Source organism: Hevea brasiliensis, chromosome 1 (genome assembly GCF_030052815.1).
Source record: "Hevea brasiliensis isolate MT/VB/25A 57/8 chromosome 1, ASM3005281v1, whole genome shotgun sequence".
In the NCBI taxonomy this organism is placed as follows: domain Eukaryota; kingdom Viridiplantae; phylum Streptophyta; class Magnoliopsida; order Malpighiales; family Euphorbiaceae; genus Hevea; species Hevea brasiliensis.
The window spans coordinates 24,822,314-24,843,423 of record NC_079493.1 but is presented as its reverse complement, the minus strand read 5'-3'; the positions used below and the strand labels follow the sequence as shown (position 1 = coordinate 24,843,423).

Below are 21,110 nucleotides of genomic sequence, written 5' to 3'. Positions count from 1 at the left end.
GTAATTTCATCAAATTATACATTTTAAATTTAAGAAACTTGTTTGACCAAAATCTCTATGTACTTTCTTCTTGTATGATTGGAAGGAACGAGTGGCTGGCTGTACAAGACCTTAAGGAACGCGGTCTTAAGCTCCATCTGTTTTTATAGAAAATATTTTTTTTTTTATAATATTTCAGTATATAAGACATCAATGAAAAATATTTTTTTTTAAAGAAAAATTAAAATATTTTTTTTTAAAAAATACTTTCTTAATTAAAAGAAAAAGTTATTTTTTTAAACTTTTAACAATTATATATATATATATATATAAGCTCCATCTGTTTTTATAAAAAAACATTTTTTTTTGAAAATATTTCAGTATTTAAGACATCAATGAAAAATATTTTTTTTAAAGACAAATTAAAATATTTTAAAAAAAAATACTTTCTTAATTAAAAGAAAAAGTTATTTTTTTAAACTTCTAACAATTTTATTAAAATGTAAAAAAAAAAAAAAAAAAAATATATATATATATATATATATATATATATATATATATTATTAATTTAATATTACAACTAAACAATGAAATATAGTGAAATATATTGGAAGACATTTTTCATTTGCCATGACAAACACGAAAAAAGGAAAACCAGACAGGATTAATGAACTACAACTAGTCCAACCCTCCTTTGTAAAAACAATTATGACCTTGGAAAATTCAAAATAATTCATTTCAAATAAAAATTTGATGAAAATCTTTTAAAAAAAACTTTAAAATTTGCACAGAACTTCCAACCGTCTCAAAATTTATGGAAACCATATAAAACAATCCAAGAGATTCCGAATAATCTAAATCCAACCAATTGGACCTTTTAGCGTCTTTTGCAATTAAGCAAGCAATATTGTCTTTTGGTTTACTGTCATTACAAAGAATCAAAGTTATTAGACGAGCATTATATTGTAGCTGTTAATATCCATGTGTTATGCTTCATTAACACTACATTTCCACTTCTGTGTTATATTTGCTTAGGAATTATAAGCATTTTATTCTAATATAATGAATTAATTTCATTCATGGTAAACCTAAATCAACCCTAGTTGAATTGTTAGACGTATAATAGTTCTCTGCTAATGAAAGTTATGAGAATCATAATGCATAAAAGAATGGAGAAGCGAAAAAATCCAAATGAATAAAATCAGGGCTTAATTCCTTAAAAATACAATACAAAAAATTGAATAGAACATAACAGTAACTACTAGCATTTGATTATTTTTAACACCTTGTAGAATACCTTTAGTAATTTGATTACGTGGCTATTGCTCTCCAAAGAATGTAGAACCTGCAATTAAAAGAGAGTTTAAAAGGCATGCTTAAAACTAGAATGACTAAAGGCTAAACACAAAATTATTAAAGATGGCATTCACAATTCAAACATTATTTTGTTTTTCGCTCAGCTACCAGTATGGTTTGTTTGGTGTTAGAATTGCCTTATGGTCAAACCCAAGGTTGAACCAACAAACCAAATGAAAACCAGCACTGACTTGTGATTTTTAACTAGTTGTCTAGTTTCAGCAAAATTTGAAAATCTGAAACCAAGGACAATTCTAAATTCTTATAGTTTAATTGCAATAATGCCCCTGAATTTTATCGTTTCAAAATTAGCACTTATATCCTTATAAGTTCTGCTTGTGACCCAACATTTTAGTCATTCTCTATAAAGTAATAAATTTTTTTTTTCACGACATTTAGTCCTCCATTTTTTTATATTAGATTACATTTTAGTTCCTAAAATTTAAAATTTAGTTGCAATTTAGTCCATGAATTATTATCTTATAGAACACTTTAATCCCTCAAAATCTTGTATTTTTCACTAATGATGGTATAGGGACTAGAAGTAAATTTTTAAACAGCAAAGACCAAAGAGTAATTTAAGGAAAGCTTTAGAAGGTTTTTCCGTAACTAACAGAACTCTTATCTGTACACTAAAATAGGCACCAATAATATCACCAAGCCACACTACTGATTTTGAAATGCTCAGCATTCTTTATTCATCATAAGTTCACTTATCTGGTCCGATGATCAATCTGGTTCTAAAAACATTGATTTGAACTTGTATCAATCTTTATAAGTGTGCTGGGTATAGGGCTAGAATATATATATATATATATATATATATATATATATATATATAAAGTTTGGAGTGATGTTGAAACTAGTACAATTCTCTTCTACATGACTTTATAACATGACCATGACCTTTCAATTGGTAAGTTCCCCTACTGGTAGGGATTCAGAATTGCAAAAAATGAAGGATTTCTCAATATCAGACTCATTTTAAACATTACACAACAATTGAAGAGGACTAAAATTTTCACATCCAATGGCTTTGCAGAAAGAGACGGTAAAGAGGATCAACTGTACCTCAAAACGGAAGACTCCTTGATAAATAATGCCAAATGGACCAATTCTTGTAGTGTAGCTAGGATTTACACAGTGAACTCACTATAAGGGAAAAATGCAAAAGGAATGGATTACTTAACATGTCAAAAATTGTTAAGGCATAAGCAAAAACATTTGATGAGAAAACTAGCTACTGAAGTCAAGATATAGCAGTCTCCCATAGTGGCAAAAATATAAGGCATATATTCCTGCAGTGGTGAAAAGTAGCTCACGCATTCCAATATTGAACTTCTGCATATGACTTGTTGGTACAGTGACAATGCACAGAACAGACTTGGAAATAGAATAGAACTGAGTTCAGCTGATATCCATTCCAGTTTTCATGTAATAAAATAATTTTTTTTCCTTTTGATAATTCATTTGAAATCATCTGAGTTTGGATTGAACTGCTTTAAACTCATGTTCGTTTTTATCTCTGACTCATGGTTGCTATAGGCGCACTAAGTACAAAGCAGTCCTAGAGCCTGACCACAAATTGGGTAGTAGGAAGTCTTCTCAGTATTGTGAGATATAAGTTTTAGTATAGACTTTTGTGTGTTATCCAAGTAAGAGGGAGAATCCAAAATATTTTAGCAGCCAAATTAACCGAAATTAAAAGATAAAGTATTGATTAAGACCAGTCCTGAGTTTAGTAAATTTATGATAAATTCTTTTAGATCCTCTCTCCTACTTGGATAACACACAAAAGCCTATGCTAAAACTCACATACATGAAACCTCTCTCTCTCTCTCTCTCTCTCTCTTTCTCTCCACACATACACACACAGACATAAGCACACAAAAACCATACTGAAAACATCATATGGGAGTTGGTTCAAACCAACCAGGAAGGTGGCCATACTAAATATGATATTAGATAAAGGACATCCAAACTTTGCTGATTCATGAGTCGCAAACTCTTCCATAGCATATCTTACATCAAATAGATGAATCTCAATCTTTGCATCATTTTCCTAAGCATCAAACAAATTGTCCATGTCCTTGCAATCTGTTTCCACAATAACCCTTGCAAACCCAAAATGTGAGCAAATTGTAAACCTTCATAACTGCTAAGATTGTTAATTTTTGTCAATTTTGTTAAATAATTCTAACATCTTGAATTTAGTCCTTTATGAATTTTCATTTTTTGCACCTGACCTCTCTCAGTTACACACCTATGCTCCAGGAACTCTTTGGGCTTTACCACTGGAGTGTACCTCATACCTTTAATAACTATGTATGATGGTTGTATAGCAATAGTTGTTCTTATGCAATAAATAAATTATGGAAAAAGTGATGTGTAAAAAAGGCACCTTAGAGACAAGCCTCATGGATCTTCTGGGAAGAGCTTCCACTGCAGAATGCTTCTTGCTTCTTAAAATTTTTGCATCATGTTTACTGCAGCTATTTTGACCCTCACTGTCTATAAAAGGCCTCTTTCTGCAAAATTCTTCATTTGATTCGAGATTATCAGACTGTAAACAAGTTTTCTCAACTGAGTTGTCAACTTCTGAGCAACTGAAAGGGACATATCTGTATATGATCAGTTCACAGCAATAATATAAAAGCAGTACAGCAAAAACTTCTAAGAAGAAAAAAAATTACACTGAACTCTCCATCACATTAACAATATTGTTCCATTCCTGCAAAACAAAGAATATAATTACAACTCAGCTACTTGGCAAAAACCCGCATATCTGTGCATCTTAGCAACAAAAACTTTAGGGTCAGATAAGAAGAATCATAATTTTCCTTTTTAACCCATAAAACATTGCAATAACATTCATTAATTTAACTGACCAATTAGTTCACATGTTGACTAGGCCAAGCAGAATGCGGTGAAGACAAAAAGAAGATTTCTCCCTAATGAATTAAGTCACTCGAGATATAATTTGCAAATGCATAAAATATGTATCATGGAATACTCACTAATTCATAACTAAAGACATATATTAAGCAAGAAAAGCTACCTACAGTTCATTGCTCTACCAACACATAAGAAAAAGAAGAAGAAACTAAAATCATAAAAGAGTGACAAAGAGGTGCTATAATCATGTGAACAATGTTGCTATAGTTAGTGTATATAATTTAACCAATTTAGTCCCAGTGTACATAATTTAACCAATTTAGTCCCAAAAACAAAACTGTCCAGTAAAGCAGTGGAGAACTTCAACAAGATAGTAGACAAGAACCAATCAGATGCCAAGGTGGCCCAAGTAGAGTATGCCAGTATGGTGCTTACAACATAATATTGTTAGAACATTCACCAACATTTTTACATCTGTACCATCACTGAAATTGGCATGAGCTCTAAGATCATCTACAATTATCAAATTTGACACTTCCATTCAACAAAGCACCAACCTTATTTGCTCAAGGTAAAGAAATTAATGGATGGAATAAGCGCATATTACTATTTTAGTAAAAAAAGCAGACAAAGGTGGCTAAGAACCACATCTGAACCTTAACTCCATTATTCTTCTGAAACAGGAAATCATGAACATGAGAAACATAGTTGTTAAAGAAATGCCAAAGGCATAAGAAGCTAGGGTTGCACCCCTGCCACCTCAACCCGTAAAAGGCAGGTAAGGTTCATCAGACTTTCCCATGAAATGTGTGCCGTGCTAATATTTTTCTCTAATAGTTTTTACATTTCTTCTTCCTTCTCCCTTCTTTTGTTTTTCTTATTTAAATGGTATTTCATCCATAGATCTACACCACTGCTTTTACTACTGATGTGAGCCTACCATGTTCTCATTCACCTCAGAAAAAATTAAAACAACAAAAGAAAGAATCTATCTTAAGATTAGAAATCAGAACTGTCCTGCAGAAGAAGTAAACAAGCTGCTGGTTAGGGACACAACCAGGTTCTCTCTCTCTCTCTCTCTCTCTCTCATCAGCCTTCTTCACTTTATAATTTCCTTTTCCTCATGTTCCAGCCTCTCTTTTTCCCTTACCTGCCCTTCTCCTTCACTCAATCCAAACAACGATGACCCAGGACCTCCTTTTCTTCATTCCAGAGAGATGGTCTCTACTGCATGCCTCTCAGTTAAGAAAATTCTTTTCTCAATTATCTATTCTCTCTCCTTTTCTAAATGCATCTCTAATGTCTAACCACATTTTTTATATTTTTTTTCCTCTCATTTTTTGGCATCATGTTTGGAATGATTCTTGTGCTATAACTCCATTCAATTCTATTAAAATTCAAATGATTTTTATATTAAATTAAATTCAAATGATTTTGTTTGGAATAAATTTTAAAATAATAAAGTTCATTTGAATTATATTGTTTGAAATATATGAAAAGTAAAATGAACGTGCTTATATTCCTATTTTGCTTTTATTTATAAAGAATAAATATAATTTAATTAGAGGTGTTTCCAGTTTTCGATAAGAGACTTCATTAAATAATTGAATTTTTGCAAAATCATAGCACTTACGGCGTGCATTCATCTCTTTCAAATGACTTTTTTTTCAACTAAAAGAATTAAAATTCTAGCAACTTCTAAACATGAGAATTGGTCAAATAAATTCAATTAAATTGAGTTGATTTCTTTCATTTTTTGACTTTCCAAACACAATAAGGAAGTACCCGAGGAGAAGGGTCACATTTGCAAGTGATCGAATTGAATTTGATAACGATGATGAAGAAGACTATGTTTGTGCTTGATGATAAGCAGTGATTATTGTTGTTTGAGTCTCTTTCAACAACTTACTTTTATTTTTATTTTTATGTTCAAATACATCATACTTAGACTTGAAGAGATCTTTGATTTGTTATGAAAATGAATTGGGAAAGGGAATAGAAACAGATGTCTAGATTAAAAAAAATCTATTCCAAGCGTGTTTTTGAAAAAAAACCAACTAAATTTACTGGGAATGTTAAAAATTATACTTAGAAGTAAAACTCTTTTCCACATAAATTCAAGTTATTCAAATGAAAAATATTATTAAAAAAAAATTTGAATTCCTTGTGAACCAAATATTCCAAAAATTACATAATATTCCCATTTCCAAAGCTAACCAAATATAGCTTAAATGTTTTATGTTATGAATATGAGTAGTCTTAAACAGAATTAGTGTCGTTTATTATGAATGCCTTCTCTCTCTTTTTTTTTTGCACCTTGCTATGGAATGTCAATTTTGTATATTTATTTATATTCCTAACTCATAGCATAGCAGATATGTATTAGCTTAATTATAGGATTACTTTCCTTCTTAGTTAGGATAACAATTGTATAAATATGTTGTAATCCTTCTTTGAGAAATATGAGAAAATATTTTCACAACATGCTATCAGAGCCATTGCGAAGGAAATTCCTGCTTTTTTTTTTCTCCCTTTTCTATTTTTCTCTATGTTTTTTGGCTACTGGAGAATTGGGTCACCACCAACTGTGACCAGATGTCTCACCTCTCATCCCAAACGCCAGCTGGGTCGCCGGCGACCAACTTCCCGAAGCTCTGGTCACCAGTGGAGCCGAGCGTGATCCGCATGCGCCGACAAAAGGATTAACGCAGTTTCACGCACCGACGCGTCAGAGTGCATGTGCCGTTCGGTCGCCATCCGTTTCTTTTCCAAACACTTCCGACGGCCTCTTCTTGGATAGGTATAAGTGATGAAATTAGAGAGAATTGAAGAATTTCTATATGTATTTTAATGTATCAATTGATCTTACAATGATTCAAATTTATACACCAAGGCTATAATCTCAATAGGAAAAAAATAAAAACTAATAAATACAAATATCCCTAATATCACTAATTTACATTCTAATTTACAGTTAATACACTAATTAAGGGATTCTAACACTTCCCCTCAAGTTGATTCATGTATGTTGCACATGCCCAACTTGTAAACTAGGGTATGAAACACCTTACAACTTAACCCCTAAGTGAACACATCAGCTAACTGATCTTTTGAACCTACGTAAGAGACATTCAAGGAACCATCCACAAATTTTTCTTTTATGAAGTGTCGGTCAATCTCTATATGCTTGGTCCGATTATACTGAACTGGATTATGAACTATACTGATTGCAGCTTTGTTATCACAAAATAAAAACAAACCATTAGCTTCAAACAGTTTTAATTCCTCCATCAATTTCCGTAACCAAAATAACTCACAGATACTTTGAGCCATTGCCCTAAATTCGGCCTCTGTATTGGATCTAGCTGTCACATTTTGCTTCTTACTTCTCTAAGTGACTAGATTACCACTAACAAAAGTACAGTATCCTGATGTCGATCTCCTATCATGAAGAGACCTAGCCCAATCTGCATCTGTGAAGGCTTTAATCTGAAGGTGACCATACTTTGAGAAAAGAAGTCATTTCTCAGGTGTAGATTTTAAGTATCGCAAGATGCAGAAAATAGCCTCCAAATGAGATTCACAAGGAACATGCATATACTGACTCACTAAACCAATTGCATATGCTATGTCCGGTCTAGTGTGCGAAAGATAAATTAGTCTGCCAACTAACCTCTAATATCTCCTTAAATCCACTGATTTTCCAACTCCAACTTACAATTTATGATTGGCCTCAATGGGAGACTCTGCCGGTTTACAGCCCAGCATTCCTGTTTCTTCCAACAGATCCAAGATATACTTTCTTTGAAAAATAAAAATTCCCTTATCTGATCTGGCAACCTCTATTCCAAGAAATTACTTAAGCCTTTCCAAATCTTTGATTTCAAACTTCTATGCTATGGACTCCTTTAAAAGAGCCATTTCTTCCTTATCGTCAACAATTACCACAATATCATCCACATAGACAATAAGTAGTGTGATTTTGCCTCTACGATGTCTCATAAACAAGGTATGATCAGCATTGCTTTGGCAATATCCAAAGGAGATCATCGCTTTACTGAACTTATCAAACCATGCTCTAGGTGACTGTTTTAGACCATACAAAGCCTTTTTCAATATGCAAACTTTCCATCTGGTCTTCTCATCCTCAAACCCTGGAGAAATTTTAATATACACTTCTTCTTCCAAGTCACCATGTAGAAAGACATTTTTAACATCAAACTACTGCAAGTCCCACTCAAAATTCGCTGCACATGACAGCAGAATTCTGATGGTATTCATTTTAGCAACAGGAGCAAAGGTCTCTTGATAATCTACTCCGTACGACTGTGTGACGTTTTTTGCTACCAATCTGGCCTTATACCTCTCAATTGAACCATCTGCTCTATATTTCACAGTGAACAGCCACTTGCATCCAACTGGCTTCTTTTCCAGTGGGAGAGTAACCAGTTCTCATGTCTCATTCTTTGCCAAAGCTTTCATCTCTTCCACCATAGCTGCCCTCCATTTTGGATAAAGACAAGCTTTCTTCCAATCCTGTGGGATAAAGATAGAGAAAATAGACAATAGAAAGGCTCAGTAGGATGGAAACAGAGAATTATAGGAGATGAAATTAGAAATAGGATGTTTAGTATAGGTCCTAACACCTTTCCGGAGAGCAATAGAAATATCAAGATCATTATCAAAAGAAGAAAGAACAGACTAAGAATCAAAATTAGACTCATCAGGAGCCAAAGGAGACTCATCACATACCTCAAGATTTTCAGGAATTGAATCCAGAGGTTCCAGTTGATCAGCAATCTCCTGCTCAATGGCTATATCTATCTTATTTCGCCTAGTATATATTCTCAAATCTGGCCTTTTCAGTCTTTATCGAGATTTCGGTGACTCCCCCTAAGTATGATTGTTAGGTATAGACTTACCTAGATTCTCCCCCAGAAGTTGAAGGTTGGGAGAGGATGAGGATGAAGGAAAATACACCTCTTCCTTCCTATGCTCCCCCTGAAGAGATGGATGAAAATAAGATTCAGATTCCCTGAAGATAATGTCCATACTCACAAAATATTTCTGTGAAGGAGGATGATGACACCTATATCCCTTCTGAGTACTAGAATAACCAACAAAAATACATTTCAAGGCCCAAGGTTCTAATTTCCCACTATTAAGCTTATGAACAAAGCAAACACAATCAAATACCTTTGGAGGAACGGTATATGAATTTTTACCCTGCAAAACTTCTAAAGTACTCTTAAACTCCAATATCCGAAGAGGCATCCTGTTAGTAAGATATGCAGCAGAAAGAATAGCATCCCTCCAGTAAGGTTTAGCATCATTCATGGTAAACATAAGAGACCTAGCAACCTCAAGTAAGTGTCTACTTTTCCTCTCAGATACCTCATTTTGTGAACTAGTATTAACACAATAAGCCTGATGTAAAATCCCATATGACTTCAAATACTCCTGAAAAACTCCATTCATATATTCTGTACCATTATTAGTTCTCAATATTTTAACATGAGCATCAAACTGTTTACTAATCATTTTATGGAACTACTGAAAACAAGAGAAAACTTCATTTTTCCCTTTCATCAAATATACCCAAGTTAACCTACTGCAACAATCAATAAAGATCACAAACCATCTATAACCCGATAAAGGCACAGTTTGAGTAAGCCCCCATATATCAGAATGGATAGATATAAAAGGAACTGAAGCCTTATTATTTATTGCAGGATAAGATTGTCTAGTATATTTAGCAAACTCACAAGCATTACATATTAACAATTCATTTTTGCATTGTTTAAACAAAAAAGGATAAAGCTTCTCTAAAATAGTAAATGAAGGATGTCCTAATCTCCTATGCCACATGATAATTTGTTCCTCAGTACCCATAGATTGCCCCAACATAGCCTGGCCAACATAATCATTCAAGAAATATAGCCCATCTTGCAGTCTACCACTTCCAATCATTCTCCTTGTCGTCAATTCCTAAATTACACAGTGAGTTGAGAAAAATTCAATTTTGCAGTTTAGAGCTTTTTGTGATTGAACTGACAGACGAGATTAATAGGAAAGCTAGGCATATGTAAAACAAAACTAAGACTTATATTAGGAGTGCATTTAACAGAACCTATTCCAGAAATACTAGATAAGGATCTATCCGCAATGCAGCCTTTTTCTTTTCCTGAACATGAAGAATAGGATATGAATTTATTTGAAGAGCCTGTCATATGCTTGTTTGCTTCGAAATTTATAACCCAGAAAGAATTATCAAGATTGGCAAGAAAAGCATTACCTGAGTTAACGAAGTTAGGAGAGGCAATTGTGGTGGATTGCGATTCAAGTTGTGATAGCAAACGCCTTAGAGTCTGTACCTCTTCATTGGAAAACATCCCAGTGGTAGCAGTATCTTCAGACAGATTCACAGCCTCGGATACATTAGCTGGTGGTCTAACAGAGCCCATTCTTTTTCCTCCATGCCCTTTAGTGGACCATCCACGCAGTTTCCAACAGTGTTTCTTAGTATGCCCGTTTTTTCCACAATAGTCACAGCGTAGCTGATCCTTATCTGATGAATCATGTGACTATTCACGTGAGGAATTAGCAGCTAACCCTGCCTTATCAACAGACATAGAATGAATCATGGCACTCCTCCTGCTCTCTTCCTGCTGAACATAAAAGTATGTCTGTCTTAAGGTAGGTAAAAGATCCTTCCCAAATACTTGAACCCTAATTTGATCATATTCCACATTCAACCTAGCAAGAAAATCATAGATCCGTTCTTTCTCAATCAACTTCTTAAATTTAACTGCATCATCAGGACATGAGGCCTGAAAGTCCTGGTAAAAATCTAATTCCTGCCATAAACCACTCAATTCTGTAAAATATTGTGCAATAGTTAGCTCACCCTGTTTTATACCATGAACCTTGTTTCAAAGCTCATACACTTGTGCATCGTTCCCAACTTGAGAATAGGTTTGAGAAACTCCACTCCAAATGGCAGCTGCACTATTCAACAGTGAATATCCACGAGCTATATGTAATTGCATGAAATTAATAAGCCATGACATGATAAGAAAATTTTCTGACTCCCACTGACTGTAGGTAGAAACAGACTTTTCTGGTTTTTGCTTATCTCCAGTAAGATAACCCTACAACCCTCTAGCTTGAATAAAAAGAAGATACGATCTAGACCATACAAGGTAATTTGTCTCATAAAGCTTTACAGGGCTAATAATTACTGAGGGATTCTCAGTAACAGTAGTCATTTTCCCTTCAACTACTGAATTTTTTCCATCAAACATAATTCAGAGAACTGATTAAAAGAAACAGTAGGCAAAACAAATACCCAAAAAACAAAATTGCAAACCAAGAGATAGGAATGGGCTAGGCAGAGACGCGATACACTATGAATCTCGTCGAAAAAAGGTACAGCCGGAAAAACTGACCAGGAATAGGCTCACGCGTCGGTGCATGTACACGGGGCGGAAAACTTCTGTCGGCGCTTGGGATCACGCGCCTCACCAAATGGCAGCGAGACTCCAAGTAAGGATCGGCGATGAGGTGCTCTTCCTTCCAAGAGGGATGGTAACAACTACCTTCCCTCGACAGATCCGCTTTCAAGGCTTACCCACACAAACCCTAACTATTTCTCACTGTTCTCTCTCTGCGGAAAAAAAAAATTGCCAGATAAATAGCTAAAGCTCTGATTCCATGATGAAATTAGAGAGAATTAAAGAATTTCTATATATATATTTCAATGTATCAATTGATTTTACAATGATTCAAATTTATACACAAAGGCTAGAACCTCAATAGAAAAAAAATAAAAGCTAATAAATACAAATATCCCTAATATCACTAATTTACCTTCTAATTTACAGCTAATGCACTAATTAAGGGATTCTAACATAATTAAGGGATTCTAACAATAAGTTACCCGGCGTGTAGCTCCTTGATTCTTGTGCCTTTTGTGATTTGAAGGTTTAAAACGGTACTGTTTCCACTATTTTTTGACAACCCTAGCATGTTCTCTTATTTCTGAGTCATCTTGTATTTGCTTTGATATTACTTTCTGTGATTTGGTGTGCATCTTGGTAGTTTTGAAAAAATTTTGGGTAATTTGCTCCTTGATAAATTAGTTGTGTTAAGTTTCTTAGAATGGCAAATACTAAGAATGTAGTTGCTAATGTGATTCCTGTGATAACCAAAATCACGGAGCACAAACTTAGTGGTTTCAATTATTTAGAGTGGAGCAAGACCGTTCGTATTTATTTATGAAGTATTGATTAGGATAATCACCTTACCAAAGATCCTCCTAATGATGATACAAAGCAGACTTGGATGAGGAAAAATGCTCGGTTGTTCCTACAGATTCAAAATTCCATTAGCGGTGAGATAATTAGTTTAATTAATCACTTTGAGTTTTTTAAAGACATGTTGAATTATGTAAAATTTTTGTACTCGGCCAAAAAAAATATTTCTCGTACTTATGAAGTATGCAAGGCATTCTATAGGGCAGAAAAGCAAAATAAGTCTCTTACGGATTATTTTATGGATTTTATGCGAGTTTATGAGAAACTCAATGTATTGATGCCATTTAATCCTTATGTGAAAGTCTAGCAGGCTCAAAGGGAGCAAATGGCTGTGATGTGTTTTCTCGCAGGTTTTCCTCCAAAGTTTGAGACTGCCAAATTTCAAATTCTTTCTGGTTCTGAAATTTCTCCTCTGCATGACATTTTCACTAGAGTACTTTGTACAGAATCTTCCCAACCTTCCCATTTTGTTAACAGTGCTTTGGTTAATTGCAATGATAGTGAGAGTCAGAGCAACAGAGGAGGGTTCAATGGCAATAGGGGTAATCAGCGAAGTGGGGAAGTTGCCCATAACCGTGACTCAGGAGGCATTGTGTGCTATTATTGCCATGAGCCAGGACGTAAAAAAAGAACATGCCCACAGCTTCAGAATAAGAATAAGTGAATTTAGATGGCGAATATGGCAGCCAAGGAGTCTACCATAGCTCCTTCTGAAAAAACTATTTTAGTTTCAGCTGAAGAACATGCACAATTCTCTCAATATCAGGCATCACTAAAGCCCACTAATTCACCAGCTACTGCTATTGTTGAGTCAGGTAATTCCACTACATGTCTTATGTCATCTTCTTCAAAGTGGGTCAATGATTATGAAGCTACAGATCACATGACTGGTAACTCTAGTCTTTTGTCTCAATTTCAACCACATTACTCGTCTTCTTCTGTCACTTTAGCTGATAGGTCCAAATCTTGTATCATGGGTACTGGTGTAGCCAATATATCACCCTTAATCTCTCTGTCTTCAGTTTTATGCTTAACTAAATTTGCTTTTAATTTACTCTCTGTTAGTCAACTTACTCGTACCCTCAATTGTTGTGTCTCATTTTTTCCCGATCATTGTCCCTTTCAGGATCTTACAACAAAGCAGATTATTGGTAAAGGGTATGAGTCTAGGGGCCCGTACATCATTGACAAGCAGGTGCCAAGATCTCTTGTGTGCTCTAGTGTCTTAAGTACTCTCGAAGTTCATTGTCGGTTGGGCCATCCTTCCCTATCTGTCATGAAGAAGCTATGTCCACAGTTTTAGTCTTTGTCAGTTTTAAATTGTGAGTCAAGTCAGTTTGCCAAACACCACCGTTTACCTACAGTGTCTCGAGTTAATAAACGGGCTTCGTTTCCTTTTGAGTTAATTCATTCTGATGTATGGGCATGTTCTGTCATTTCTAAAACTGGGTTCAAGTATTTTGTTATCTTTATTGATGACTACTCTCGTGTTACTTGATTATTTTTAATGAAAAATCGTTCAGAGTTATTTTCTATCTTTTGTGCCTTCTATGCTAAAATCAAAACACATTTTAATGCATTTGTTCGTACCTTGAGAAGTGATAATGCAAAAGAATACCTTTCCAATAATTTTCAGAATTATATGTCACAGAATGGTATTATCCATCAGACCTCTTGTGTTGGTACTCATTCTCAAAATTGAGTTGCCGAAAGAAAGAATCATCACCTTCAAGAGGTAGCTAGAGCACTTCTTTTTCAAATGAAGGTACCTAAATATTTTTGGACTGATGCAATCCCCATGGCTTGTTTTCTGATTAACCATATGCCATCATCTGTCCTTCACGGTGACATTCCTTATAATATGTTGTTTCCCTCTAAGTCTCTGTTTTCCATTCAACCTCGTATCTTTGGGTGCACTTGTTTTGTTCGTGATGTTCGTCCGCAGGTTACCAAATTAGATCCCAAGTCTCTCAAGTGTCTATTTATTGGGCACTCTCGTCTTCAAAAGGGGTATTAGTGTTTTTCTCCTACCCTCAATAAATATCTTGTTAGTCTACCCCATTTTTTCCTCAATCATCTGTGTATGAGAGTCAGGGGGAGGAGGATGATCTCTTATTATATACTACGTCTAATCCTCTCCCATCATCTAATCCTTCAACCTCAGTACCAGTTCGGCCTAAACCTCCAGTTCATCATGTTTATTCCAGAACCTTTCCCAGGAGGATGGAAAAGATCCAAGACTCAGACTCAAACTCTCTACCGGCTTCTTCTTTGGAAGATCCAGTTCCTGCCACTGGTCCTGATTCCGACCTTGATTTACCAATTATTCTTCGTAAAAGTAAACACACATGTACTTATCATATTTCATCTTTTGTTTCTTATAATCAGTTTTATTGTTCTCGGTATTTTGTTACTTCTTTAAACTCTATCCATATTCCCAAAACTGTTAGTGAGACATTATCCCATCCCAGCTAATGTGATGCTATGAGAGAAGCGATGGAGGCTCTAGAGGCTAATGGTACATGGGACTTGGTATCTCTGCCCACTGGTAAGAAGGCTGTAAGTTGTAAATAGGTGGTCACAGTGAAAGTGAATCCCGATGGATCTGTAGCTCGGTTAAAGGCTCGTCTTGTGGCAAAAGGATATGCTTAGACCTATGGAGTTGATTACTCTAATATTGTTTCACCTATAGCTAAACTCGTTTCTGTTCGCTTGTTCATTTCTTTAGTAACTATATATGATTGGCCCTTGCACTAATTGAATATCAAGAATATTTTTCTTCATGATAACCTTCAAAAAGAGGTATATATGCAGCAACCACCTGGGTTTGTTGCTAAAGAGGAGTCGGGCAAAGTTTGCAGGCTTCACAAATCTCTTTATGGTTTGAAACAAAGTCCCCGAGCTTGATTTAGAAGATTTAGTGAGGTGGTGCAGCATTTTGGTATGCAAAAGAGCAATTCTGATCATTCTGTATTTTTTAGGCATTCTAAAAGTGGTCTAATCTTGCTTGTGGTATATGTTGATGACATTGTCATTACTGGAAGCGACTCTGCTTGCATTTCATCACTTAAGTCATTTATATATTGATTAGAAAGCTGAATTATCTAACAGTGACTCATCTAGTTATTGCTTACTCTGTTAGTGTTGTGAGACAGTTTATGTCTTCCCCTACTGTTACTCATTGGGAAGCTTTGGGATAGATATTGTGCTATTTGAAAGGTGCTCCGAGTCGTGATCTTTTGTATAGCAATAATGGGCATTTAAATGTTCAAGTGTTTTTCAGATACAAATTGGGTAGGATAAAAGATTGACAGGAGATCAACAACAGGGTATTGTGTTTTTGTTAGAAGAAACTTGGTGTCGTGGAGAAGTAAGAAGTAGAGCGTGATTTCTCGTTCAAGTGCTGAATCAGAATATCGGGCTATGGCACAATCCGTATGTGAAGTTATGTGGGTGGCTCAGTTACTGGATGAGGTTGGTCTTACGGTTCCATTACCTACAAAATTATGGTGTGATAATCAAGCAGCTCTCCATATTGCTTCTAATCCTGTGTATCATGAGCAAACTAAACATATCGAGATTGACTGTCACTTTATTCGAGAGAAGATTCAACAGAAGGTCGTCTCAACACGACATGTCAAAACAGGAGAGCAATTAAGAGATATTTTTACAAAACTACATTTATAGCAAGTTAAGTATGATTAACATTTACGCTCTAACTTGAGAGAAAGTGTTATGGAATGCCAATTTGCATATTTATTAGTATCCCTAACTTATAGCATAGCAGATATGTATTAGCTTAATTATAGGATTACTTTCCTTCTTAATTAGAATCACAATTGTATAAATATGTTGTAATCCTCATTTGAGAAATATGAGAAAATATTTTCACAACACACCTCATCTCTATCAGGTATACCCTTGCACTTAGCAACCTAGGCTTCAGATCCTTTGTGCTTTAATTTTTCTTGTGCCCTTCGTAACAACAATGAGAAGTTACAAATCCACCTGGTTTTCCATTTATGGTTGTCCTCTGATAATAAATAAAAAAAAAAATCAAAGAATTTTGTGATGGGAATGTGAAAACAATATGATTGATTTCAACAATGAAAATGGAAGTTAGTTTAAGAGTCCCAGTTAGATCAATTTTTCAACCTAAATTCTCAATAGTTTACTGTCAATTTCAACTATTGCACACTGCCTCATAATTTTTCTGATCTTCAGCATGTATAATAATTTATTCCTTAAACTATGTACTAATATAAAGAGGCATAGGTAAGCAAATAATTAAAAGATAAGATACAGCTACATGCCCCATTTCCAAATCTAAATGCACTAAAAATATAGAACGTGCACAAATGGAAAATGCATTGATTCCTATTTCACCAAAGGTAGAATTTTCATCAGAAAATAAAGTAGAAAAGGTCATATACCCGCTCTTCAGAGCATGTAGGCGAATGGTTCCCACACTGATCATTCTCACTTGATGTGGCTAATGCAGCTTGCTCATTTACTATATTGTGCTTTGAATCATCCAGGTCCAAGAGTTCACCATTTTTATTAGGTGAACATGATGTGTCTTTGTGGTAATTTCCAGCTTCTGACAACTGCATTTCTGCAGAACTACTGGCCAAGAATCCAGGAAACACAACACAATTATTCTCAAGATCACTATTGTTTTGCCGGGTTGAATTCTCACAAACTTCATCATCTCGCTTTGAATTCTGATGCTCAATTGCAATAAGATCTACTGAGCCATCGGATATGGTGTTAACAGCAAAATTACAGGCTGTCTTTTCTGTTGGAGTATCAATGATATCTGAATCAAGTATAGTACTATCCCCATTCTTAGTGAAGGATTCTATATTAGAAATTATTTGGTTCTGCACATTAGATCTAGGTTTAGATGAGATAGGTCCCTGATCTTCCCCTAAGCAGTCTGATCCCTCCACACTACATGGTCTTGTCAGCAAGATTGCTGATGATTTATTACCTCCATCTGGATGATCAATCCCTATATTATTTTCCATAACCAAACTTGGAGAAGGTTTGCCTTGTCCACGGCCATCCTCAATTTCATCAGGATTTACATTTTGAGGAAAGGAACTTTTTATTTGTGTATTATCACTTTCTCTAATGCACCCAAGCTCTTGATGAATACTTCGAGACTTGGTACTGTCCACATTCATAGTTAAAGAAACCTGATTTTTGTATTTCTTAATCCAGTCTGAGGGGCTTGAATTCAGATCAACACAGAGTTTGATTCCCTCTTCTGAACTGACATGAAACTCAAAAGAGGCAGGAACCTTTGTATAAGTTCTTATTTTAGGAGAGGCATTCTCTATAGGACAGACACCTACATTTATGTGTCCACAATGAAACTGGGGTGTATGCTCCATGCGGCCACTGAAGCTTGACGGGGTCTCCTTATGGATGACACCACCACCAGCACTTCGAGAAACAAATTGAGGCTGGGATGGACCCGGAAAATAATCAATTGCGCCACCAAAGTCTTCCTGCATTGACACAAATAGAAAATTATTACAGAGTTTGCAGCCATTCAAACAGCAGGCAAAAAAGCCCAAATGATAACATACTCCTTTAACACTAAACGACCAGCCAGGCACAAATTTTCCACCATTTTTGCTATTCTCTTAAACATATTCTAAAGTCACAATTGAGAAAGTTATTTTCCATATTCATTATTATTAAAGTTACACTGGATAGGATAAGATCGAAGAAGAAATTAATCTCATTTCCAATGCAGGTTTCATTCCTTTTGTGAGAACCTATAAAATGGTGCATTTTGATAAACCCACAAAGCTTTTAAGGCAGATTTAGAGACTAGTCATTTAAAAGGGAGGAAGATGAATTATGTAAAGCCTATGCAGCAAATTTTCACCCAATGAACACTTTGTGAACAATATTTTATTAAAAAAAATACATAAATGAAATATAATCAAACCTTGTCATGAGCCCCGAGTCCCGTGCGGCTTTCCAATTCTTTGGATTTAGTGCTTATATTTCCTCCGTTACCTTCTCTAGGACAAGATCTCTGTTGAAAGCTATCTGCAACAGAAGCATTTGATCAACTTTCATCAGAATCCAAATCGATTTGGAAAGGGAGACACCCAAAAAAAAAGAAATTACTTTAATTTTACAAACTTTGAAGCAAAAAAAAAATGTAAAGTGCAAACCTTTTATCATATTTCCTGTCAAATTGAAAGGTGCTTCAGCATGCCATGTTGTTACTGAAGATGAAGGAAGTAAAACCTCTTGGATCCCACCTCCGGTCTTGCCTAAGGATGTCAAGCTTAAATCATTCTTCTGCAAATTTGTCAAGCTTCAATTTAGGGTGTAAGCACTAAAAAGAAAAGCATTTTAGCGTATTTAAAGAAAAAAAATGTGAACACCAAAACAATTTATTAAACAATCACATGCCACACAAATGCATGGAACTATTTCAGTTTCCATCAAGATTTACCGCTTCAAATTTGCATAAATCTCTAGTTGCTTTAGAGGAATATAGTGACTGGTAGTTAAATACAAGAATTTAACAAGTGTACAAATAATAAGGATAAAGATCAGGAGATGGTAAGGACAAAAACAAGGAGGCTTGGTAAAAGCTATTCTCCCTAGAAATGCTCACCCTTACAAGTAACAATAATGACAAATGGGTATAATTGAGTATCCATATTCAAATGCTAATAATTTCATGTAAGTGAACCTAGAGTCAAAGAAAGTTACCACATCCCCAAGATTGTTGTTTGTTTATTAAATCTTTAAGCTCATTTTCATGTTAAGAATCACAGGCCTAGGAGTCTGGATTAATGAACAAGCAGCCTACATGCTAAACTAGGTAATGCAAAATAGGAAGATGATATTCCTAATACAATTTAGGAATTATATTCCATGTAAAATTAAGAAATTTAAGAGTTTTATTTTTTAGGAATTTTATTCTTATTACGTGTACTGTTTAGGAATTTTATTATTTCCTAGTTTCTTTTGATTTAATTTAGTATTTCTAATCAGGATTGAATTAGGGTTCTAAAATCCTAAAATGATTGGGATTCCTAATTCCATAAATAAGACTTAAGGTTTCTATTGTTGTTAGAAAAACTTTGTCATGACAATTTTTATGAGATCAATAATATCTTGAGAGTTAGTTCTCTCTTCAAGGATTGGTCCTTGATTTCTCATAGTTTTTTATTCTTCTTTATTTGTTCTACATCAATTTAAGTATAAGAGCCTAAATTTAATCCAAATTTCCATAAGCTCCCGCAAACTTTTAGTCCTTCCACTGTACCCTCAAAATTTCCCTCTACTCTTTGTCCAAAACTTTCTGCCTCGTTTACTGTTTAAAGGAAAAAAAAAAAAAAAAAAAAGAAACCCAAACAGAAAATAGAAAGCTTTGAGAAACAACAAAACCCAGCAGGCACTCCCACCCCTCACCATACATCACCATCTGGCCATCAAACCCAAGCACTGCCGCCACCAATCTACCGGCGACATCCAGGCGACCCTTCCAGCGCCTTTTTGATCACTTGCAACTTCACAGAAAAGAAGATTTGGCGGGGTCAGATCTTGACCTAAATCTAAACCTGCAAGCTTTCCAAATTTCTCTAGCATCTAACCCTCCCTAGCCCTTCTCTAATCGCTGATATGCCCACCTCTGTTGTCAGAACTGCTGTCCGACTTCCCAACTGCAAAAATCCATTGGGTCAAGTCAAGGAATCTGCTGGATTTTTTTTTCCTAGAAGAAAATAACTCCTAAATTGCTGAAGATTCAGTTTTCTTCAATGAGATATGCTTCCTTAATTTAAAATTATAATGTGGACTGAAAGATTACAAGATGACATTGATAATTCAAAGGTACAAGATGAATTATGGGATGCAATTCAAAGAATACAAGATGAAATTGATGATTATTATGAACAATTTGATGAAGTGTGTTATTTGATTGATTTGTATAGAGGTCCTAACTATGCTTCTTGTGGTTTACTTGATGAGTACCGAAATATTCAACTAATCTTACAATATAGGAAGAATGCACTTAAAGAATGTAAGAACAAGTACCATGATCAAGCTCATCAATAAGTTAAGAATAAAGAACTTGAAGAATTTGAAGCATGGAAAGAAGTACATCTGTTCCAATTGAGAGAACAATTGGATATAGTAAAAAGTATTGAAAATATAAAAGCAAAAAGTCTTGAAAAGTAAGCCAACAACAAGAGAAACTTGAATTTGAAAAGCAACTTGAGGTTGAAGATGAAATTGAAAATGAGCAACCTGAAGAACCTAAGATCGAAGAATCTGAAAATTTGAGTATTGAACATAAACCTGTTGAAGAGCCTATTCTAGGGCAAGAAGTTGATGAAAATGCAAAAGCTAAGCTTGAGGAGGAAGAATTGCAGAACAAGGAAGATCACTTTATGGAAACTTCAATGGAGATTGAAGAAAATCAAGTTATTTCTATTAAATTGAAAAGCCTTTTGTAACATACAAGAGAAAGAAGTTTAGAAATAAAAGGGAAGAGAATGTTTTGGAGGGAAATGTTTTGCAGGG

General features: G+C 34.7%; 1 protein-coding gene across 4 annotated transcripts in view; it reads right to left on the bottom strand.

Moving 5' to 3' along the window:
- Window positions 1-1,122: 1,122 nt before the first annotated feature.
- Window positions 1,123-21,110, bottom strand: part of LOC110650682 (uncharacterized) — a 30,920-nt gene continuing 10,932 nt past the window's right edge. Inside the window, exons 3-9 of one of the 4 annotated variants that reach the window (XM_058144790.1) lie at window positions 18,743-18,872; window positions 18,511-18,614; window positions 16,979-18,061; window positions 4,029-4,066; window positions 3,737-3,941; window positions 2,407-2,487; window positions 1,123-1,324 (exon numbers count right to left, since the gene is read on the bottom strand). In XM_058144790.1, coding sequence (XP_058000773.1) covers window positions 2,485-2,487; window positions 3,737-3,941; window positions 4,029-4,066; window positions 16,979-18,061; window positions 18,511-18,614; window positions 18,743-18,872 — 1,563 coding nt within the window. In that variant the 3' untranslated portion in view covers window positions 1,123-1,324; window positions 2,407-2,484. Of the gene's footprint in view, window positions 1,325-2,406; window positions 2,488-3,736; window positions 3,942-4,028; window positions 4,067-11,712; window positions 11,897-16,444; window positions 16,579-16,978; window positions 18,062-18,510; window positions 18,615-18,742; window positions 18,873-21,110 lie in introns of those variants that run through there. The other 3 variants (XM_058144795.1, XM_058144803.1, XM_058144800.1) reach the window with 3 other exon arrangements.